The 25362-nt window shown below is 37.5% G+C and overlaps 1 protein-coding gene across 1 annotated transcript; it reads right to left on the bottom strand.

Annotated features, from left to right (window-relative positions):
- Positions 1–2428: 2428 nt before the first annotated feature.
- On the bottom strand, positions 2429–25182 carry LOC110447943 (tripartite motif-containing protein 59-like). Its single transcript, XM_021493936.1, has 4 exons — positions 24534–25182; positions 10879–10973; positions 6080–6191; positions 2429–5251 (listed from the first exon to the last, which is right to left on the bottom strand). Exons 3-4 carry the CDS (start codon positions 6144–6146, stop codon positions 4215–4217), a joined length of 1104 nt encoding a protein of 367 aa, XP_021349611.1. The 5' UTR covers positions 6147–6191; positions 10879–10973; positions 24534–25182; the 3' UTR covers positions 2429–4214.
- Positions 25183–25362: the final 180 nt, after the last annotated feature.

Below are 25362 nucleotides of genomic sequence, written 5' to 3'. Positions count from 1 at the left end.
TGTCTGTTGGCTATGGTTATAAATTCAAGGACATTACACTGAAAATGTGCAACGAATACGTTCACATTTAGGTAGGAGTTTAAATTCAAGGTCCCGAGGCTACAAACATGTTTTTAGCATAAAATATAATTCTGACATCTTCTGGTCTTTTTATCAGACACACTTTTTTTGCAGACATAGATACTTGCGAAAGAGCATGATCCCGCTCTTAATTCAGAATATCAAATATCATCATGGCAAATGATATCTCGAGAATCCGTCTCGGTTCAAAGACTATTAACCTTACATCAAACAGACAGTATTTTGTCTGGAGTAACGGCCTATATGGTGGTCGGGCTATGTGACGTCACCAGATTGCAGTCATTGATGTTGATAGGGTGTTTACGGCTGATACACGAGCAAGTATAATGTTGTACACTTTCTGTAATGTTAAAGAGAGATGAAGAACAATCAGGGTGGCAAATTAAGAGAAAGGCTAATATTGTTTTTGTCTGGGATAAAAATTCGGCGACTCAACCCTCTGTTCTTAATGTATCGACTTTCACTTCGAATTTATCAGAAACAGAGCAGAATTCATGATCAACCCCCTCACAAGAATCTTGGAGTCTTCAGATCATAAAAGAATCGAAGGGCCAAGTTCAATTTTGAATCCTCTTAACTTATGCAGTTCTGCATCGTGTTATTCTATATACAGATGGTCAATATCGACGATTTCACCAAATATAGACTGCTTTTCAACAGAAATGGTCAGTTTATTAACATTTGCAATTTGGACTTCAAGGATGATACGTGCTACTTGTGCAAGATGTTCCTAAAGAGTAAGTGTTTTCACTGTGTGTCGACCACCATCATATCTACTCAGCCACGAACGACCCGAGACACTGAAATGGCTTTTTGAAAACTAAAATCTAATAGTAAGAAGTGTGAGAAAAAAATCCTGCATTGCCGTTATATTGAACAACATAATACAAAAGGACAATAACGGGAACTGAGGAGACACCAAAACAAAAGGGAAGACAACATGAACTGAGTAGTAACCAAAACAAAAGGAGAAGCAACAACAGGGATTGAGAAGACTCCAAAACAGAAGGAAAGACAACAGGAACTGAGGAGACACCAAAACAAAAGGAAAGACAACAGGAACTGAGGAGACACCAAAACAAAAGGAAAGACAACAGGAACTGAGGAGACACCGAAACAAAATATTGCGGCCATAACCGATCTTTTTTCATTGTCGTTTCAAGCGAGTCTGCTAGAAAGCATTAGCTTCAAAAATCATCGGTCAAATGGATATATCTACCAATGAAAATCCTTATGGAAGAAAAACTACAAATCATCCACAAAATGTGTTCTGTCTACAGCTACCGTGACAGTTGACCTTGACATAATATGCATATAACTTACCTTGTTTGCAACGAGAAAGAAGTAAAACAGACACAACATCAAAATCGTGTTATTATGTTTTAATGATAACATTCTGTACTAGTCAGATAAAGAGGCTACAACAAATTACTTTAATTATTTAATTATTTATAAACGATGTAATTATTTTTATAACAAAAATGTATTAAGAAACCACTTAGGACAGCTCCCCAGTTGACATCTACGTAAGCGTTTCAGCGACAATATACAATTGATGTTGATACCTTTCACATTATAACTTCAACAACCTATCACAATGATTATAAGATCAAATATATTTATATACGCAGAGTGTACGCTCTATTATAAGCGGTTTAGTAAAATGTTTATAAGAGACATATGCGCTGAAAACTGCATCATTTATCATCATTTCTATAACATTTATTTTTCTGTTTCTGAATTTTCCAAAGTATTGAATGTCTTTTTTCAAACACTTAAACCCAATTTTATCTATGGCAAACGATATTTAACGTTATATCAAAGTTTTACGCTATAGATATCGATATATAATGTAATCTTGCTTGTACCAAACATTTTCATTGGCTTAAAAAATATGTTATCAGCACATAACGTAAAAAAATTACGTCGCCGTTTGTAACGTCGCTTTTGATTGGTTGATAAAGCGTCGTAACAATTTGTAAGAGAAAAGAGTCCATCAATAAAAGTGGATTTCCACAGGGATTGTGTATAGTAGATTAAATTATAAGGACTGACTTGAATATATTTTTCATGTTATGGAGCTATAACACGCAAAAAAACGGAGTGTACTCACATCATAAACCGGTTTTTTTGTGTGTTATATCTCCATAACATGGAAAATGTAATCAAGTTAATCCTTAAATAAGGTTATATCAAAGTTTTAAGATATATATCTGCACTTTTCTTGCATTCAATATATGGTTCTTTATACTTTAGACTTGGATTTTTATTTGACCTCAAGTTCTGTCGATGGGTTGAAAATGTACGAAAGGGTCATACGACACAGTAAAAGGTTAACTTTGTTTGGTTTTTCTGCGCCTCCTTACTCCGTATTTCAAGTACTTATATAAAATGATATCCAAGCTATTATATAGCAGTGAAATAATAGTAAGACTTGCTACAGTCTCTTTATTTTTTCTCGTGTCTGTAGCTAGCATATATATATAGTCGAGGCTAAGCAGGAACGTATCGAGTAAATAAGTCGCCGAGAGGCGTTAATCATTGAGGTATCGGACATCCTATTCGTAACGATAAAGGCTAATTTAGCTTGTTCGAATTACGGAACACGCAAACTCTAAGTGGCTGTCTCTTTGGTGAAATGTTGTTTCGAGTTAAACATTCCAGTTTAAGGAATTCTATTGTTTACTATTGACTCAGAACATGTGATCTGCAGTGGTAGTTCGTAATTTCAGTTATCAACATAGCATGTCGTTTTCAAAGGTAACAGGTAGGTGGTATATGGAAAGTAAAGTGTATAGTTACAAAATGTAGTCCTTTATTTAAATATCACGTTAAGGTGGGTCTAGTATGTAGGTGGTATGTCGATAGTGAAAAGCATACGATTTATTGAAATATCACAGTAGTGAGCGTGTTGTATAAAAGTTGAATGTAAATAAAACAGTATTTGATTCATTTTTTTTTAAATATAACGATGATGTGCGTCTAGTTTGTAGGTGGTATATGATTGACTCTTCTGTAAATTAGTAAGAAAACATGTTCAAAAACAACGAATTAGTCTGTCCAATAAACAGGCAGTATGTTTGTGTCGAATGGGTATATACTTTTTAGCTTAGTTTAAACATGCATGTTATTTTGGAGAGATTCGAAAACAAGCTTAATTTCTTATAGGCACATGTAGTATAACGTCAGATACACGTGTGTAATAAAAGGTAGGATGTATGTATCATATTGGTACTAGTTAGGTACATTAAGTTATCAATACGTCTGTGACAGGTGTGCCCACCACGCAGGTAGTATGTAGGTGGTACGGGTATAGGAAACTAAACAACCCTACATAGACATGTGTACCTATGTGTATATAATAACATCCAGATTTTAATGGTAAGATCTCCATGATCTTAAATTTTAGACGAAATTTATACTTATATGAGATGTAAACCGCTCTGAGGTATTTGTATGTTTATATATAATTATGTTAATAAGGAGACACTAGAAAGTACGCAGGTAAACTTGTCATTATGTTCGACTATCCAGAATAGTTTCGTCGACTACTTGTATGTATGCGATGAAATTGACATCATGGAGGAGTCGTGTATTAAATGTAACATTGGTTTGTCGTATGTTTTTATGTAGGTAATACTTTCTCATCTCAGTTGCTTTGCATAGGAATGTGAAGTACATTTATATTCAATAATAATATTTTACATATAATGTGTAATATATCAGGTTATAATTTTGTAAACAAAGATAAATAACGTTACAATAAACACATGCTATTCAGAAATGTGATTTTTTTCTCAGAAGACTTTCATGGAAAGTCGATAAGAAATTTGTTCAATACGTGTATTGCCACCGGATTTCTGATTTCACGAAAACGCCATTTCTTAAGTATGTACAATATCATCGAAAAACATAAAAATCAATCCATTTCCAGAAGTGATAGATAATCTCATGTGTACATGTATTTCTAGGAATCTACCAAAATCGAAACGAACATTCACTTAAACGTTATCCATTCCACTCAACAGTGCATAAACAATTGTCAACACTAATATGAAAGACACTTAGTTTTCTTCGAAAATGCACATCCACAGATAAATGCCAGCAGTTCTAATATCCAAAGTGTCATTGACTTATGACATTTTGAAAGATACATCTCCAAGTCCAGCTATACTGGCCTTTATGACGTTTTCCTGTCGACTATTAAACTGAAAGCTGACAGCGAAGTCTTTGGATGAAGGCGACGGACCGGGGATATGAACCTTTTTCTCCAGCGTCTCGCGCGCCGTCTGGTGGGTACTGAACATGGCACTGATGTTTTTATCCTCCCGCGCACCATTTAGTCTATCTTTCTCTGCCGTAACCGACTCCTCTCGGCTTTGAACGATTTGCAATTGTTCATCTATTTCCCCTCGTTTTCGGTCAATTTCAGATTCGGACATTTTGAACAACTCCCTCTCCCGTTCATCTATGGCGTCCCGCAGACGGTCGAATGTTTGACGAATCTGAACAGCTAATTCGCGCTGTATTTGTTCAATGTTGTCGGCCGATTTCTCCAGCGACTGTCGTTTATCCAACAAAGTTTGCTCGGCACTCTGCAGATCTGCCAGAGTCTCGTCTATAACTGGAGTGTACTTGTCTAAAGCCTCCTCAACATTCATCACTCGGTGGCCATTTTTCTCCTTGTGATCAATGACTGTACAGTCACAGCACACTGGTAAAATGCATGGCTCACAAAAAAAGTTCAGTGGCTGCATTTTGTGTTTTGTGCAGTACTGTACATCCTTTTTCCCTGTGGACCTGACAAAGGACAGTAGCTCAAGGACAGTGTGGTCGTTTGGCAAGCGGACAATCTCCGCATCTGACAAAATCAGTGCTTCTCGACATGACGGACAGCAAATTTTTACCGCCATGGGCATGGCACGAAACGCGGATGATAAATTTTGACGAAATTCTCCTTCTACTCGGAACATCTGTCGCAAACAGTCAAGGCAGAATGTGTGGTGGCAAGGCAGCATTTTAGGAGCTTTCTCGGTGTCATCAAAGTTCTCACGACATATTAGACATTTAAGGAATGTGTCCTCAAATCTCTCCTCGTCGAACACAAGATTTCTTTTCCTGTCACCAACGTCCTTTGGTTTAACCAACTCTTCAATGTTATTAGAGGTACCTGAAATGTTAAAAGAAAGATGGAATAAAAAACATCACACTGTACAGTTCAAGATAACAATACTTTGTCCACACCTGGACAATTTATACACATTTACTTAGTATTCATCGTCAATAAACAATGACAAAATAGTTACAATACAGAGGAACAAATCTCTAACTAGAAGTCGATGAGAAAAACATCACGTCCGCTTTACAAATGAGTAGTTTGATTATCCAGCAAACGATTACCAGCAACTATGGAGACGAACGAAGATATCACTTATATAAAGAAGTTCACAAAGAGAGCCTATCTGATTTCATACCCTGACTACCACAGGGAATTTCTTTCGTGAATTAAAATATATGTAATAATTTTATAGAATAACCGCGTGAATAAGTTTTCCAAACATCACACATTAACAGCATGAATATCTCTTTATTACCGTAATTCTGTACACACCTGAAAAAATCCGATCAATCCAATACCGCAAAAACATTATAACCAGAACAATTAGTGATAACATCCTGTCTTCTGGAAAGATGCGTATCCGCTCCACAGTGTATTATATCACATTTAATCAATAATATCAAATTATCTTCAAGTTAATTTCCACCTCCATGTACTCCGATACTTATCCTGTGTCAGGAAATTAATGACCGTTTTTGATGTCTGTAGCATAGCTTACTATACAGAACGCACGTACAAAGCCTCACGTCTCCTTGAAGATGAACTCTTTGGTGTGAGAGGTAACGTTAATCACTGACGTCCCCCCTGGGTTTCACCTTTCCTACCTGTATTTAAAGATAATTCACGCCCCTCCCCCTCCTCCCTCAGGGGGTTATTTACCTATATTTAAGGTTTCCTCTTCCAGTTGCCTCCTCTTCTCCTCTGCTTTCCTTTGCTCTTCGTCCATTTCGTCCTCTGGCGATGGGAACAACTCTCTTTTTACTGGAAGCGCCTGGAAACCAAATTTGACACAATTATTTAATGATAATTAGTTATTACTTTAAATGCTATTGTTTGAGCGCATCAATATTGTAGCATATTTGCAATTGCTTTAAAGTGACAGGAATCGTGGTTTTGAGAGAAAAGTTTTCTCAAAATAATATGTTTTTGATTGTGGTGATTATGAGTTCGTTCCGGTACCAGCAGTTATCTCATTTCTCAGACTGCTAACGTAAATGGTCTAATCTCAATGTTGATTAAATATTGAAAAATTCCTTTCAACAAATACATTAGTCAGCATCAGACTCACAGGGGTGGTACTTATTCAGTCCAAATATGAATATTTCGTTTTAATTTTAAAGAAAAAATAAGATTAGGCTTCAAGAGTGTAGACGATTCCTGCGCTGTGTGTGGGACCATTTTAATTTTTAATCAACCTTAAGGAAGGCTAGTTATTGTACAATTTTACAACTTTATACTCCTAGCCAATTTTAAATATACTAGAATATACCTAGTTGTACATAAACTTATCAGAAACTTATGGACATTTCCCATTTGCTATCATATTCAGAATTCTATTTATTTAGAATGTTCGCCACAATTGTGCTATGCACATGACAGCAAATCAGATCTTGCCCCGATGATGTTCTGTACATAACAATGAGTCAATGTTGACCCCGATGGTGCTCTGTCCATTACAACGAGTAAATTTTGAACCCGATGGTGCTCTGTACATTACACCGAGTCGATGTTTGCACCGATGATGCTCTGTACATTACAAAGAGACACCGTTTGCCACGATGGTGCTCTGCAGATTACAAAGAGTCAACGTTTGCCCCGGTGGTGCTCTGTACATAACAACCAGTCAACAATTTCCACGATGGTGCTCTGTACATTACAACGAGTGAATGCTAATACAACGAGTCAATGTTTGCCAAGATGATGCTCTGCACGTTACGACAAGTCTATTGGCGCAACATTACATAGAGTATCACCCATTCAACGCCCCACGACCACCCCGTGTCAGAGAATATGAAATGAGCTCTGTCGCCGGGAAATCAATGGAGTTATGCAAGACCACATTTAAAACTACTTCCTCTGCATAACAGTTGGGAATGTTCATTTATAACATCAATACAAACGATCCTCAGACAAGCTACTGATATCATACAGACACAAGTGTAATACAGCCCGGCCACCGACAACAAAGCACATTCCACTCGACAACCCAAGTCTACCCTACTTCATCTCGTGTATCAATATTTGTGATTACAAGCTGGGAAATGATGGATCGCCAGCACCAAGGATTCCGTTACGTCAGACTTGTTTAGTTTACGGCCAACCGTTCTACTTGATTGACTTTACACGTTTCGGATGGCTGGGCCAACCGTTCTACTTGATTGAGTTGAGATGTTTCGGAAGGCTAGGCCAACCGTTCTGCTTGATTGAATTGTCATGTTTCGGACGGCTAGGCCAACCGTTCTACTTGATTAAAATTGACATGTTGCGGACGGCTTGGCCAACCGTTCTACTTGATTGAGGTGACATGTTTCGGACGGCTAGACCAACCGTTCTACTTGAATGAATTGACATGGTTCAGACGGCTAGACCAACCGATCTACTTGAATGAATTGACAGGCTTCAGACGGCTAGACCAACCGATCTACTTGAATGAATTGACATGTTTCGGACGGCTAGACCAACCAATCTACTTGATTGAATTGACATGTTTCGGATGGCTGGGCCAACCGTTCTACTTGATTGGGTTGAGATGTTTCGGAAGGCTAGGCCAACCGTTCTACTTGATTGAGTTGACATGTTTCGGACGGCTAGACCTACCGATCTACTTGATTGAATTGACATGTTTCGGCCGGATAGACCAACCGATCTACTTGATTGAGTTGAGATGTTTCGGAAGGCTAGACCAACCGATCTACTTGATTGACTCGACATGTTTCGGACGGCTAGGCCAACCGTTCTCCTTGATTGAATTGACATGTTTCGGACGGCTAGACCAACCGTTCTACTTGAATGAATTGACATGGTTCAGACGGCTAGACCAACCGATCTACTTGAATGAATTGACATGTTTCAGAAGGCTAGACCAACCGATCTACTTGATTGACTCGACATGTTTCGGACGGCTAGGCCAACCGATCTACTTGATTGAATCGACATGTTTCGGACGGCTAGGCCAACCGATCTACTTGATTGAATCTACATGTTTCGGACGGCTTGGCCAACCGTTCTACTTGATTGAGGTGACATGTTTCGGACGGCTAGACCAACCGTTCTACTTGAATGAATTGACATGTTTCAGACGGCTAGACCAACCGATCTACTTGATTGAGTTGAGATGTTTCGGAAGGCTAGACCAACCGATCTACTTGATTGAATTGACATGTTTCGGACGGCTAGACCAACCGATCTACTTGATTGAGTTGACATGTTTCGGACGGCTGGGCCAACCGCTCTACTTACTTGATTGAGTTGACATGTTTCGGACGGCTAGACCAACCGATCTACTTGATTAAAATCGACATGTTTCGGATGGCTGGGCCAACCGTTCTACTTACTTGATTGAGTTGACATGTTTCGGACGGCTAGACCAACCGATCTACTTGATTGAATCGTCATGTTTCGGACGGCTAGGCCAACCGTTCTACTTGTTTGAGGTGACATGTTTCGGACGGCTAGGCCAACCGTTCTACTAGATTGAGGTGACATGTTTCGGATGACTAGGCCAACCATCATAATAAATGTTGGCCTATTCATACGAACCATGTCAAATCAATACAATCAACCTAATTGTATCCCTGGTTGACGCTCCATCACTTACCTGCTTGTAACTGCAATATCTACATTAGATTCTTAAAACAGCACTACGACAGACCAACACATACAGAAGTTCTCCCTACACAATAACTGTGTTGGTTTATCAATTATGTTTTTATTGTTCTCTTCTTATTACGTTAGTTTGCAAACGCAATTTCCAACGAATTTTCTCAACCCTAACCTCATTTAACCTCAACAGCTTTTTCAAACGGAACTTTCAAGGACAACATCAAGAAACAGGTTTAAAGCAAATATGAAAACATTTCCCTGTTAAACGCTGCTTAAACCCAGGATAAAACGCATTGTTATCAAACGTTATTATTTTCATATTTTTCTTGTCGTAAACAGTGAACATTTTCAGATAATATTCATAAATAGTTTGCTTTGTATTTTTCTTTGAACGATTCGGCATGTAAAATAATGTCATAATTTTGAAAATGGCTCGCATACTTCTCTTCTGTAAGATCAGCTTGTTTACCATTTCCAAAACTGTGAAATATTAATCAGGAAAGCTTTAGACTGCACATCACATTACAAATACGTATTATTATGACCCTGACCTTGAACACTGCCTTGATGTAAAAACCTTAATGTAGAATTACTATTACATCTTCATCTTTTTATGTTTTTTACAACAAATATCATTAACATCCCCAGAGCTAGGCATGCAGAAACAGTTAATACCCTACATTGGGTAATACCAGCAAGTCATCCTCTAAATTCCAGGGGTCACTCTCAATAATGTTCTCTGTACAATACGTAAGTGAGCTAGCCCCTAGAATTTCGGGGATTCTGTCAAGTATTACCACGCAGGCAAAGACAATATTTCATTAGCATCAAATGTAACCAAGGTTTCTGTAACAGAAAGAGACCATATTAGATAACTTTTAAGTTTAACCAGGGTTTCGGGAACAAGAATGGTCTATATTAGATTTATATCAAATTCAAGTAAGGTTTTGGACTGGAAAAGACCATATTTTATTACCAGCAAGGGGGCTTTTTTGTCCGAAATATATTAATATTACTACATCACCATTAAGTTTCACCAAGATTATGGGACGAGAAAAGACCCTTTTTCATTATCAGTATGGTTGTATTGTCATAAAAACACTATATTACATCACCATCAAGGTAAACCAAGATTGTGGGACGAGAAAAGACCCTTTTTCATTATCAGTATGGTTTTATTGTCATAAATACACTTTATTACATCACCATCAAGGCTAAACAAGATTGTGGGACGAGAAAAGACCCTTTTTCATTATCAGTATGGTTTTATTGTCATAAATACAATATATTACATCACCATCAAGTTTAATAAAGATTGTTGGACGAGAAAAGACCCTTTTTCATTATCAGTATAGTTTTATTGTCATAAATACAATATATTACATCACCAACAATGTAAACCAAGGTTTTGGGGCAGGACTGGACACTTATGGATTACAATCAAATTTAGCACCAAACCCTATGTACATCAATCGAACATTTTCATTGCAGTCGCATCTGAGATGTAAAATTAAGTCATCTGACTCTGCTTTAAGTGCAATATTCTCCATGAAGAGCTCTTACTCGAATGTCATTGACGCAATTGTTATATTTACTATTGAGTACAGTGTCATTGCAAGTCGGCTTCCCTAAAATAATAGCCGAATATAGCAGTCGCCATTGGAAGTCTTGGGGAGTTTTTACTAAAGTGGTTACATTGGTATGTTCAGTCTTGTATTGATATGTTCAGTCTTGTTGGTGGAAATCAAAATCACTTAATATATCGCACATAAAGACAAAACGTGATATCAACCAGGGGTATAATAATTTAACCAACTTTAATCAACTTACAGATATCTACAGCGTATTTTTCTTACCGTTTTGTTGGTTTTTTTTGGAGCAGTTAACACTGTCAGGATCTTTTAGATTTTATCTTGCCAAGTCGCTGTGCCTTATTCTAGTCACTCACATCCTGCAAATACAGAAAGACAAACTGTCAATAATAAAATCAAAAACTCATGTGGTCCATAACAAACTACGGGATATTTTGCATTTTGCGAGTTATTATTTTCGAGAAATAGTTTATACTAAAATTCTGGAATTTAATTACTTCGCAAATGTTTGTTCAGACACAAGTAAGAAAGATACACTGGCCATTGATCCTTTCCAAGTCAAATAAAACAGGTGGTCCGTTTAAAGAACAATCGGGAACATATATATACGCGAAATTTAAATGATTTTAAGTATGCATAGTTCAGCAAAATTGTGTGAAGATGTATGTGTTTCAATGTAGTGTATGTCGTAGCGTAGAAGAAACTTGTAACACTTTCTAAATGTTAACTTCGGTGATACATAATTATGTACTTCAGTGGGACAATTCAAAGGTTTAAAAATAGTCATCACGAATAATAATAATAATATTTTTATCCTGATTTAACAGAATCTTCTCCGGATTTCCCATTACTGCATGAAAACATTCAGAGTTTTTTTTAGTTCTTTAGGGGTACGAAATGGCTCATCCTATGCAAATAGTAGGTAGCCGCCGTCGCCGCTACCGTCAAAAAACAGATATCGTGGTTTTAAAGGGATTGAAGGGTACACAGGAAATCTAGACAATCAACTGTTTTGTTCTAAAACATACATGCAGGTGTCCAATTACTACAAAGCAAATGTTATTGAAATCATGTTACCTTGTCTATTGGAGAGAGACGAATGACAAAATGTGTCTTGACAATGTGTAAATGGTAAAAGATTCTCAGATAACGAACATGTTGTTTGTGTCGTGCTTATCTGTGACAAGGCATCAAAATGGCCGAGTCTCCTTGGTCATTGAAAAGCACAAGACAAGCAAACAGTGTCATAACAATGACAAGTGTACTCAAACTCGATACGAACTTACAACAACCGAGGAGACACCAAAATAAAGACATTAACAGGAAATAAAAAATAAAAGGAAAGGCAATACCAGGAATAACAGACACTACAATTAGAGGAAAGACACACCAGGAACTCGGGAAACACCAAAATAAAAGGAAAGGCAATAACAGGAATAACAGACACTACAATTAGAGGAAAGACACACCAGGAACTCGGGAAACACCAAAATAAAAGGAAAGACGCACCAGGAACTCGAGAAAACACCAAAATAAAAGGAAAGACACACCAGGAACTTGGGGAACACCGAAATAAAAAGGGAAAGACAACACCAGTAACTCGGTAAAACTCCAAAATAAAAGGAAAGACACACCAGGAACCGCGGACACACCCAAAATATATACAACAGAACAAAAGGAAAGAGATCATCAGAAAAACTCGGAGGGAGAAGTAGGTGTTCTGGAATGGTAAACGGTCACTTTACCACAGTTGGCAACCATCATGTTGTCGTCCATTCGACCATGAACGTATGTTGGTCGCCGTCGACCTCACCATTGAGATACTGTACTCATGGCAGACAATGAACTCTCCTTGTTGAGTTAATGACGTTTGTAAAATATTTGTTTCAATGTTGATTTAATACTAAACAATAGCTAATTATTTGTCAAATTTTAAAAAAAACTGACACTTCTAACTCGTCCTCGAGTAGCGATTCATCTGTGAAATGCACGTTAAGTCCATTAGCAAGGAGGACAGGTATTACTATAGAAAAATGGTTAATGACCGTGCAATCAAATTCAGCCGGAAATACTTAACAGGACATTCGGGTAGTTTTATGAAATATTTTGCCTGTCCGGTTGTCCGATGGAGTTTGGAACACACTGAAAGCCGTCATGTGTTTGTCCTAAAATGGTCAGCGAGTTATACATTGTCATTGCTGTCTTGAGTTTTTCTGTAATAAAAAGATTGACTCGGTTTCTACGGCGTGTACTAGTAGCGTTTAGCATTTACTGACTATATACGTAATAATGACTGCGTGTTGCTTGGATGCTTTCCTTAGGGGCCTTTCATTGTTAGGAAGACACCACACTATATGATCACGTGTTTACGTATCACAACGTATGGGTTAGTTTACATACATTATTTACAATAAGAACAACAGGGAATACCAGTATTACTTTATTACCCCCGGCGAACACCATAACGTTGGTAATTCAGTTATTTCAGTCTTTGTCATATTTCCAATATCCATATGTACATACATAGGTCTCTAGTTTCTATGACAGTTAGGTCTTGATCCATTCCATGTAAAGATGTACCATTTTACAGCTTCCTTTTATATTCATATCTGGCGATTCCCCAAACCAATGGGTATAATTTCCTTTAAGGATTGCAGTGGTTAAGACGTCTGACTGTCGACGATCACTTGTCTACCGCCACATGATCGTGGGTTCGAGACCTATTTGGGGCAGTCGCCAGGTACTTGCCGAAGGTCGGTGTTTTTTCTAGGTGCTTACCTCAACACCAAAACCCGGTACGTCTTTTAATGATCGTACAAACAGATCTGGTTCCTCCCATATTTGATGCACGTATGTACCACTGTAACTCAGAGATCTCTGAAGTCCTTTAGGTTGGCTGACCTCGTGCATTTGAAGCACATTATTGAAGCATCGTTTCTCTAGGATAGTTGCCGAACACCGATATTTTACTTACTTTGTGTTCAAATGAGATTCCAAAAGAGCCGTTGTGTACTTATGTTCATGTTTACAGTTAAATGTGTGAGGTTGTTTCTTCCAATTCACATAATGTATATCACACGTTAGAACTCAATAGCCTTTGTTCTACGAATTCTTTGTCTTATCGAGTACAATGATGTTTACAGGGGACAGACTTTAACGTATATTGTGCACTTAGTGCTTGTCACAACCTATCTACCAACTCTGGAGAGAAAGTAAAGCCTTGTTGAATTTACCAAACCGTCTATCAACCCGCCAGACAGCCTTGCTGAAGGTACCAAACCGTCTGCCAACCAGCCAGACAATGAAGCCCCTGTACAAAATTTGGAAGAAGGACAAAAGGAAAATCAACAACCATTTTGTGGAAAAATCTTTCATCGGCTAACACATTCATTGCTTAAAAAGCGCCCAACGGGTTTTTTTCTCGGATAATGAACGGTCCTAAAAAAAAAAAAAAAAAACAATTATATAAACTACGGTTATAAAACTGAAAATAAACAAGGGTTTGTTTGGTGCAGCCGAATGACCTAATGCGGACAATCTCAACATTCCAGACCATGCGTATAAAACAGAACACAGATTGTAGTTATATACCGCACAAAGTACCTGTATGGAGCATGGGCCGAGTGTGATAACAAAGAATGGGGTGTTGAATTCCGGCGTGGTGAGATATTACTCTATTTATTGGCGGGGGCGGCATATTTTAGACATAAATGCTAACGTATTCCGGTGTAAATTATACGTACAGGGTCTACACTACGTCATACGAGAGCCGTGAAACTAGACAAGCCTGTTTAGACCCAAGCTTAATCCTACCTGTGTTCCCCCTCCCTACAAAGCACATAACTCATCGATGCGCCGTCTTTTTATGACATGCTTTTAAGAGAGTGATATCAGCCTGTTTGTTGTTGCCTTACGCAGGCGTTATAGGTGTGTTGTATGCATATGCAAGGTAAACGTCCAAATTAATAACAGATCGTATTCCCAAACAGACTAGGACTTTCAGTAGTGAAATTTATTGGCTGTTATATATCTCATTAAGGAGAGCTGATCGTGTTTGTCAAGTTTATATTGTGTGTCGCAATCTGCACCAACCGTTAAATGGACCTTAAACTACTTTATGAGATATAATTTCAAACTACATGATGTGTCATCTGTACGTTTGTTTTACTTGTAAATAGTTAAAAACGTCCATCGCCTTTTTAAGATAACAAACACATGTGCAGAGAGGAAAACTCCGAAGGGGAAATATGTTTAATCTTAAGGCATACCATCAATTCTTGGCATATTTGTACTTTTATTATGTAAATAAAAATACCCGCTAGAGATTTACAAATCGACTAAATAAATATCGTTTTAACCTAGTAAATTTCAAAAAGTTGTTTCGCTCATTTTGAGCTTCACGAATGTCTTCACGTGTCGTGACGTCACATCGAAAATCACAGACGCAACATCAAAACAACTACGCTGAAGCTTGGCAATGGTTAGAGAAAACAACCGTGTTGGGGTTTTCTTTGCTCCTGGTAAAATACATTTGTTTCAATTTTCCAAATATCAATTGACCAATATTGAAACTTGTACGGATTTCTCATTATTCTCACAAGAAATGCTAATCCATGCATCCAAAATGATATAGATAAAAAATAATATTGATAAACTGATGAAGATAATGAAAAGAAACATTCAATTTATTTTACAACATACGTTTTTTTTTAACTCTACTGTTTATGGGTAAAAACAAAATGTGAGTCATTTTTATATGTTTTCTCGTTTACAATCAAGAAATAACGCATCTTATTAGAAGGATGCTATTAATGTGATTAGTTGACTTTCGTGATCTAAGGGGTTACTAAGACTTCCTTCACTGACAGAAGAGTTCCACTAGAGCGTGTTATCAAGTGCAGCTGCACGCAATCTCAGTGGACCTAGGCGGAGATTGAAACATTGGCCACGGTCCAGGTGAAACGGTCATCCCTGAGGAACATATATGATCTAATCACCCTAGCATTCTTCCTGTCTCCTCTGTGTTTCATTCCCATTTTTTAACGATGACACTGTGTAGCACGTGCTTGGCGGGCTTCCATTATGACGTACACAAGCTATCATTTGTGTATGCATTGCTGCATTAAACGTCTGTAGGCCATGGAAGTCACGTGCTCATTCGTCATTGTGGAGATTAGATTTGAAAGTAAACGACGACGAAGCAATTTATTAATGTGTCGCACCTAGGGGCTTTAAGCTAAGCCAATATTTTGATTCAAATTTGCCCGGGTTTTTTAAATTTCAAATAACGGACACTATCCGCCAAAACATTTCGAAATATATGGGGCATGCTATTTTCATTTCCCTAACGTGTGATAGCACTTTTAAAGTACTACTTGTGGTATTGTTGACACCACTTGGCCCGACCTTCATCATTATATTGATATCATTACTATTAGCTGAAATCTTCAGTGGGCTATATATGGATTTCAACGAGAAGCTGATTAACAGGTGTTTATTTCTAAATCGCTCTAAATAATGTAAATCTTTTAAATTGGTTTCGACCCTACACACTGTCCTAAAAACAATAATCAATTTGACCTAAGTAAGAAATTGTAAATTATTCAAATATGCATGAATTCCACTCATTCGAACTATATTTAATCTTCAATACAGTCAGGATAATTTAGACCAAACTACCCCTGCAATCATGTTTACCTAAGTTTAAGTGGGTGATTGCGCTGGTCAATTAACGTAATAATTATGCTGAATTAATTTCCGCAATTCGCGAAGGCGTATACAGCAAACACTGTAGCTATTCTATTCGCAAAGACGTATTTCATATTTCACCCAAAGTATTTACGCGATACCGCAACTCGTGATCATTACGCGAATCACACATGTTTTCGTAAAGTAGTGCTTTTCTGCTTCTTCGCATTAATTTAGGCATTTTCGCAATATTAAATTATTTTTCAATCCTTCGGTTATGTGCGAGACGAACCCCATTATCACGGCAGTGAGAGTCCACAGGCGGTATATCAAAGCACTTCCTTATGAAATGAGTAAAATATTCAAATTTTAGGAAATATAATCTTTTTTAGCATTTTTTTTCTTTTCTCTCACTGACTTCCTTGATTTGACCCTTAGCGTTATGCATCCCAATACATAGATATAGCGGGGTGGGGACTCTGTTTCTGGGCTATTCACAGAATACTACGATACAACTGTGCGACTCTGAGATCACAGTAGCGTGCAAATCATGTACGGGGAATCCCTTTTTTATGCTAAACACTGTAAAATGTAAAGTTATGGTTAATTTTCCACATTCATGAACACAGAATAAAAATGCTCATTCAGCAATGTTATTCGCCCCAGTTATACAGCGTGAAATACCATCGTCAACAGGAAGCTAACATTCAAATTCAGCCGTACATGTCCTGTCTATTTTGATCACATCTGTTTGAAATTTCCATGACGTTTATATTTGTATCACGTGATCTATACACCATGAAAACTCAACAGATCCGGATTCCCATAAATACCCCCATCTCATATTCTAGATGTGAACTAGTTTACGTGTCGTATCCTGTGGGCGGATTAGAACTTCTGCTCTTTGAATTTCACGCAGACGACTTGGACAAATTTATCCGCGGTATTTCGGAACCATTAAAATCTGTCAAACCATTCTTTGGTAGTAGCCTTTAAAAAAGGTACCCACTAATCGCCTATATATGGGCAAGAACTTTTATTCTCATGGAATTATCACACTCTCATGAATAAGAGGTGCCCAATCACGAAGATGTTTACCTGCTTCAAGTGCTGAACCGGAAACGGAAGTAGGAACTTCTTTGACATTGTAAACACCAAATTTTGTCTGGTATTTTAAAATATACATAGTTGGCGAATTCATTTTACATACGTCAAGATACCACCGTTGTCTAGAGTCCCAAAGTACGCAAGAGAACACATTTTAAAAACCTAGGCTACGGCGACGGACGCTTCACACACGATTTAACAGTTTGCGAAATGATCAAAGGATAAGCAGGCGAACATCCAAGTCTATAGTAAAATACTACAGGTTGCTGATGCTTCGTGTGTTTTTGTCGTGTTAATTAGCATTCAGTATCGATTGCGAAAAAGTCCAAGTAATATTTTTTAATTGCTTCCAATCGGTACATTTCAGGGATATTCAACTTCCTACAGTGTCCATACCCAGATGTTTCCAGTAGAACATCTTCATCTACGCATAGAAACACAATGACACGAAGAATACGAAGTTCCTGGCATCAAATGGAATACGAAAACAGACCTAGCTTCGCCCCTGTTAGCACCTTGCGAATTAGCAAAGAATAACCCTAACCCTAACACAACACATATCTCGAGCACACACGCAGGCATACACACATAGGGAGATATCAGCCAGGTGACATATGACTAGTGGTTAGCGCCCGCTCAAGCAGCTCCGGCGAATTCCTCAAAAATTGTATTGATTAATGTATATGCTTCTTGTATTAATTGTGTATCTATGTACTGTAAAGCGCTTTAGAGTGGCTTATGTTAGCAGGATAGGGCGCTATATCGATGTGCTGTAAAGCGCTTTAGAGTGGCTTATGTTAGCTAGATAGGGCGCTATATCAAATGCTGTATATTATCTTATTATTAGTAGTTAACAAAACTAAGTGAGTAAATATAAAGTCGGCTGCAATAGTTACAAATTGACTATACGGTATAGGTAGTACTAAGAACGTGATAGTATGTACATCGTCGACGAGGTTGTTACGTACACACCCTCACGTGTGTTTTGGCGCCACAAATCTATTATCTGTTGAATCAGAGCGTGTGGTTTGTTAAAGGTTGTTACATAATTTATCTAGTCAGGGCAGATCAAAAAGTTCAATTGCTTCAACCTGTTACAGTATATCATCATCTCCTTTTAAAGGGAATACAGAAATACATTAGCGACTAGACAACACCATTTTATCGTCTACTGGGCCATTGATTGGCTTTTAAAGGCGAGTACAGTCAACGATACACACCAAATATACATAATAATCGACCAATCATCAAAGTTGTCCTTAATATGAAGACCATGGCAACGACGGCGATGATGACGTAGATTGAAACACATCACAGGTTTCCCCAGTCACAAAAATACGCTGACTAGACATTTTCTAATTCAGGATAATATCAACTATTGATTAAAACAAGACAAGATATCAAAACCGAATCACAGCGTCTATCCATCCATAGGGTATATTGATCAGAAAAACAGCACAGCAGAACTATTTCAGATGCAGCCGTTAAAAGTACCTACCGAATAAGATATGGTCATCTTTATAACGTGTCTAATGCTTGCCAATCTGTCTGGCAGGGCGTGGATTGGCTCGTCAATTCATACAATAGTACCGCACAGACGTGCGCCTTGACATGTCAAAGCATCCGGTATTCTGTCTGTCCGGTACTGTTGGCACGCAGTGGTCGATATGGTAATAGTTGTGTTACATACAAATTAATTTCAATGCGGCATTAAGGATGCATGTTATTCTTATAAGAAGCGCCTTTCCATAACACAAATCTCATTTTTAAACCGAATATCGTGAGTTTTGTGATACATGTTGACTGTTGACGTGCAGACTTACAAAACAGGATTTCTTGAGATGCAGATCGATGAAGGCCATGGACAAGTTATAGGGTCATCATCATGATCTCGCTGAGAAATTGCGTGATATGAAGGTCAAAGGTCAATGTTTTTGGTGTCACTACCCAGGTTCTCGCTTTGCGAACGGTGACATTACTTAGCCTTTCGGAACACCTTGTACTTTTTCAAGGGTCTCGATGTAAATCTTCTTAGTTTGTTATTCTGCCCTTGTTTTACCGAGTTTGAGTTCGAGTTTGATTTGATTGTATTTGATTGTTGTTTTTAATGTTTAAGATAGCATGCGTCCTTAAATACACAAGTAAAGTTTCCTCTACAAAAACGACTTGTATCTCGACGTCGACATTGGGACACGTATTCGCTTTATCCTCCACTATGTCATATCTAAGATTCTAAGAATATCATTAACAATTGTCGACAAATATTTCTTAAATGAAAACAATAAATACTTGATTTGTATAATGGACAGGCTTGTTTTTATTAGTAAATCAGCATTGCTAAGGCCAAAATAAAGAGATCGTCAGAGTGAGAGTTAGGAATCAAATACCCCCTAACTGGTGGCCAATCTTGTTTATTACATGAACATTATTTGACATGTTTGACAATCAAGGAAGACAACACCAACAAAAACAATGTATCTCAATTAAGCATCATTTGGATGAAGTACTAAATATTTAAGTTTAAGAATATTAGTATATTAGTATCATCCTCTGAATATCACACTATTCATGATCATCTAATTTTATGAATGAAGAATTCATCGGATTGTAGTAGTATTTGTATATATATATGTTCATACATACACATGTATATCTGTGTTCTATAATCGGTTTCCAGCTCTGATTTGTGTTTGAAACGTGACCCGAATGATAAATATGTCATTTTCCGTTGCATGTGACCTGCTGTATCAATATGCCTGAAGCTCGGCCGCCATATTTACACCTTGCCTGAATCCTGTTAAATGTCCCCCGGCAGTATATGCCAGCCTTGTACATATAGGAGTTCCCGTCTACTTGTTGTACTTTATCTTGGGTCAGGGCAGTAATGTAAATAATCAGATAATGTTGGTTCGGGTCACAGGTGCAGGATTAAATTGCCCCACCCAAAAATAGTCATGAACTTGAGCAAGACTATCCGTACGTCAGAAAAAGCCTTGCTCAAGTCCGAACTGTAAAAGGTATAGCGGTAGTTAAAATCTTTATTACAGAGACAAAATTCGGCATTAGAGTTCAATATTTATCTTTCTCATCAGACGTACATGCGCGTGCATTTCCCAGTACCGACTTCGCAAGCTAATATATGATGATACAAACTTATTTTTCATTTTTGTAAAATATATCGATCTTTGGATATTGTAGTAAGCTAGCGTTTCCCAATACTGCTGCAGCTGCATAGTCTGGCCAATGGGACAAGATTTATGAGACATCACTCGACCCTTCAACACTGATAAAATCAAAACAGTGCATGACCGAACAAGACAACCCCCTCCCTCTAATCTTCGTTACTTATTGATATGAGGTTCCCGTCTTGCGCAACAATGTTGGTCACTTGTGATATGCACAGTGCGTTAAATTGTTCCGTCTGATTATAGTGTCCCGGACTTGAGCAAGGCTGTATAACGGTATTGATCCCCTGTGCTGGACACGACACCGTATCCCCGGATGACTCAATATATATTAGGTCTCTACGAACACATCCAGTGCCATCGTACAAACTATTTCCTTCCTTAGATTGCATATGATATCGTCGGATCAATAACTCCACCACATTCATTTCCCCTGCAATATTCTGCATAACCACATTATTTCCAACTGCAAATTAATTTAATGGAAAGTAATGAAACTCGATTCTTTCTAAGCAATATATTCATAACATTAGACGATAACGATAATCGTGATCGCGATAATCGTGATGATTATGAAGCGCAGTAAAACCGCGATACATTGCCCCTAGTTTCATATGCCACATCGTTCACTAGCCCGAGTTTCCTTGTTTACCTCCAACCTATTTCATTGTTCCCTTTTCTTGTTTTCTTAAGAATTCCTTTATATATTTGCAAACATTTATCGTCAAACCCTTTTATAACGCCAACATTTTTTGGACAAATTGGTGGCAGTATAACGAGGTTTTACTCCATAAAGTCGATAATTCTGACGCTAGAACATAATTTAGCCACTGTATCCCGCTACATAATTGAGGCGATTAAAGAAACCAAGATAGATCGGTCTGCTGACAGACATTTGGCGTTCTATGAATAGCTAGTACGCACTGGGATATGCATTGTATATTTAAGTGTTTTAGCGTTTAATGGAATGTGCTATAGACGACTTTGTTACCCGATTCTACATCTACTCTTATTAACTAGTTTCCCCAAGAACAATTACAATGAAAACATAACAAGCCATGATATAGTCGAAACTATCGACCGGTCAATAGTTTTTACTGTTGCCGGACAGTCAACTCACTTTCAAGTCAATCCTTCAGCTGATTAAGATCAAGCAAACAAATAATAAAACTGGTTCAGAAGACGACACTACCATGTCACGGTTTGAAGAAATTCGTGATCCGTGACTCTAATATCTTTTTGGTATTCCTATAATAACACTGTTATAGATAATGAGATATGTGATGCTTATATACATGAAACTTTTTATCGTTGATCAGATAGCAAAACGATAGTTTCTTGTCTTAACAGTCAACAGTCATATATATTTCTCCGATTTCACTGTTTTCTGAGGCAGTTCACCTAGATTGAAAAAGTTTCGATTGTTGACCAACACAACATGTGATGTACTGGAAACAGCTAAGGGTACTTTTGTCCGATGCCGAGACGAAAATAATAGTACACTCAATTGTTCGCAGTAGACCAATGGTCAACTACACAGGTCAATTGCACAAAGACCCAGTAAAATGAGATTATATATACTATTTATGGTGTCCACTATAAGCGGGAACAGAAGAGTTATTCCTAATTTGTGTATCTAATTTGGGAAAAACTACAGAGGTATTTCAAAAGTATGCACAACAGTCAGGTGTCAATCGGGAACTGTCGACTCTTTCCGTAATCAAGTATTTTCTCGTTTACGGAAAGTGCGGACGGTTCCCGATTGCAGTACTGTTAGATATCATGACCTTTTGTGTTTTCTCTTTCTTCTACAACTTTCACATTTTCGCGTTTCTCTTAGCACACCAATCGTTTGTGTATCTTCTGTCGTGTGGCCCCGTACGACCTCACCACGTTTATGGGCCGCTAAAATTTAACAGATAATAAACTGCCCATGATCAGTGTCCGTGGTGATAGGGTGTAAGAATTAACTGACCAGTACAGTACTAGTCAGCTTGTTCAAACTGCCCATCATCAATGTCCGTGGTGATAGGGTGTAAGAAGTGACCAGTACAGTCAGCTTGTTCTGATGTCAGCATGTTACTCAACGGTAAATTTTAACACTTTCATGTTTTTCAATTCCGTAATTATAAATGTCATATCATGACCTACATTTCTATAGGTATTAAATTGGTGTTATAAAGTATAGTTAGTTTATCTTAATTTACTGACCTGTAATATTAGTCTGTTTACGTGATATAAAGTATAGTTAGTTTATCCGGATTGACTAGCCTGTACTATAAGTCTGTTTACGAGTTATAAAGTATAGTTAGTTTATCCGGATTGACTAGCTTGTAATATAAGTCTGTTTACGTGTTATAAAGTATAGTTAGTTTATCCTGATTGACTAGCCTGTAATATAAGTCTGTTTACGAGTTATAAAGTATAGTTAGTTTATCCTGATTGACTAGCCTGTAATATAAGTCTGTTTACGAGTTATAAAGTATAGTTAGTTTATCCTGATTGACTAGCCTGTAATATAAGTCTGTTTACGAGTTATAAAGTATAGTTAGTTTATCCTGATTGACTAGCCTGTAATATAAGTCTGTTTACGAGTTATAAAGTATAGTTAGTTTATCCTGATTGACTAGCCTGTAATATAAGTCTGTTTACGAGTTATAAAGTATAGTTAGTTTATCCTGATTGACTAGCCTGTAATATAAGTCTGTTTACGAGTTATAAAGTATAGTTAGTTTATCCTGATTGACTAGCCTGTAATATAAGTCTGTTTACGAGTTATAAAGTATAGTTAGTTTATCCTGATTGACTAGCCTGTAATATAAGTCTGTTTACGAGTTATAAAGTATAGTTAGTTTATCCTGATTGACTAGCCTGTAATATAAGTCTGTTTACGAGTTATAAAGTATAGTTAGTTTATCCTGATTGACTAGCCTGTAATATAAGTCTGTTTACGAGTTATAAAGTATAGTTAGTTTATCCTGATTGACTAGCCTGTAATATAAGTCTGTTTACGAGTTATAAAGTATAGTTAGTTTATCCGGATTGACTAGCCTGTAATATAAGTCTGTTTACGAGTTATAAAGTATAGTTAGTTTATCCTGATTGACTAGCCTGTAATATAAGTCTGTTTACGTGTTATAAAGTATAGTTAGTTTACCTTGATTAACTAGCCTGTAATATAAGTCTGTTTATAAAGTATAGTTCAATTATCGTCCACTGGTATTTCTATTCAGAAATGATAAGCGAAACGTTAAAAGACACACATACGTACAACTGGGAGGACACTCAACAACTTAGTTGATTTTCTAGTTTGGGCAAAACTCTCTCGTAGATCTACGTACGTATCGACACGGTATAACCGAGCTAAATCTTCGATGACCTACCTGTGGGACGATGTGTACATTTTTCAGAGAGCTTATAGGTGATTTGGATTTTAACGACAATATTAAAATTTTATGACCGACGAGACATCGAGGTGTAATCCTTTGCTGCATAGTTTTAATGTATAGTATATATCACTGAGGGATTGAAGAGCGATGTATGACTAAAGATGAAATATTCATAATTTTATCTCCGACATCTTTACTGAGCGAGACTTTCAGCAACTATGAAAGACAGTATAAAACAGTTACACTTGGTCAACATTCTAAGAACATGGGGTAGTGGTATATCAAATTTCAAATTGGTGTGTTTATGTGCCCATACTACTTTACTTCAAGACTTGTAATACACAGCCAGCGACAAAATCGGAAAGGTCCTGACATATATACAATGACTTAATTCATTCTCATGCCCCTATAGTCTAGCACTGTATCAAATAGATTTTGATGCGATCGTAATATTATTTTCTACACATATGTCAAACTTACACATGTGCATACATAGGTGTGTCACACACGTAGTATAAGAGTACAAGGACTATGGTGTTTCCAATCTTACCTTTTCTCCGTACGTAAGTGTGTCGACCATCAGTAGATACTTTCCAGTGAGGAGGCTATTCCTACACACGGTCAACACGCGATTAAGTGTTGGTTTTAGTATATATCTTTACATGATTCAGACACAACAACGGCCCAGCTGTGTCTAAGTTGAATGTATCGCGAGTTTTCATTGGGTGACTCGACGGAAAGCAGGTCGTAACTTATACATCACAACCAACCGCCACTGGCGGCCATCTTTAAATGTCTGACTTGAGGCTCCGGACGAGGGAGTAGTCACGAGAATCGATCGCGTCTGTTTATAAATAACTTTTTTTGGTAGATGAATAAAAGACTATACACAAATCATATCACAACATATGTACGCTACGTTCATTCCTGCACGCATGCGTTATGCAAAGAAGATGTATCCGTTGATTGCCCACTTGTCCGAAGGCCCGTTAGACGCAGCAGTCTGAAACCTCGCTTGTCCAAAAACTAAGGTCAAAAGTCTGATCCAGCAATGAAACAAATCACACACTTTGTCTCCTTTATTTCGTATTTTGAATTCAAATGTCTATTGAAGATTTACAAGCGTTTTGTTTCTTTTGGCCGCTATACTGGGCTATCTATAAGCCGTTTCCTCGTGCAAGGTCCGTCTTGCGCTTAGATCAATGTGCCTATTGTGACATAACTCAGGAATTATTGGTTACGTCAAGGGCCTATATAAGGCATGCATTGTTTGATGGCTCGATATGCCAACTTACTGGAGCATGTCCTAATGTACAGTATACTGTATACATGTATGTGTACTTTGAATTGGGGTCCCTGATCTATATTTATTTTGCCTC

This window comes from Mizuhopecten yessoensis, unplaced genomic scaffold (genome assembly GCF_002113885.1).
Source record: "Mizuhopecten yessoensis strain PY_sf001 unplaced genomic scaffold, ASM211388v2 scaffold3689, whole genome shotgun sequence".
Taxonomy (NCBI): Eukaryota; Metazoa; Mollusca; class Bivalvia; order Pectinida; family Pectinidae; genus Mizuhopecten; species Mizuhopecten yessoensis.
This window is presented reverse-complemented; position numbering and strand designations above follow the sequence as displayed.

Excerpts from the sequence above, each read along its gene's own strand:
- LOC110447943 (XM_021493936.1), bottom strand. The coding sequence starts at position 6,146 with ATGGACGAAGAGCAAAGGAAAGCAGAGGAGAAGAGGAGGCAACTGGAA. Across the intron at positions 5,252-6,079 it reads AGAGGAAACCTTAAATATAG|GTACCTCTAATAACATTGAA; the intron begins GTAAATAACCCC and ends TTAACATTTCAG.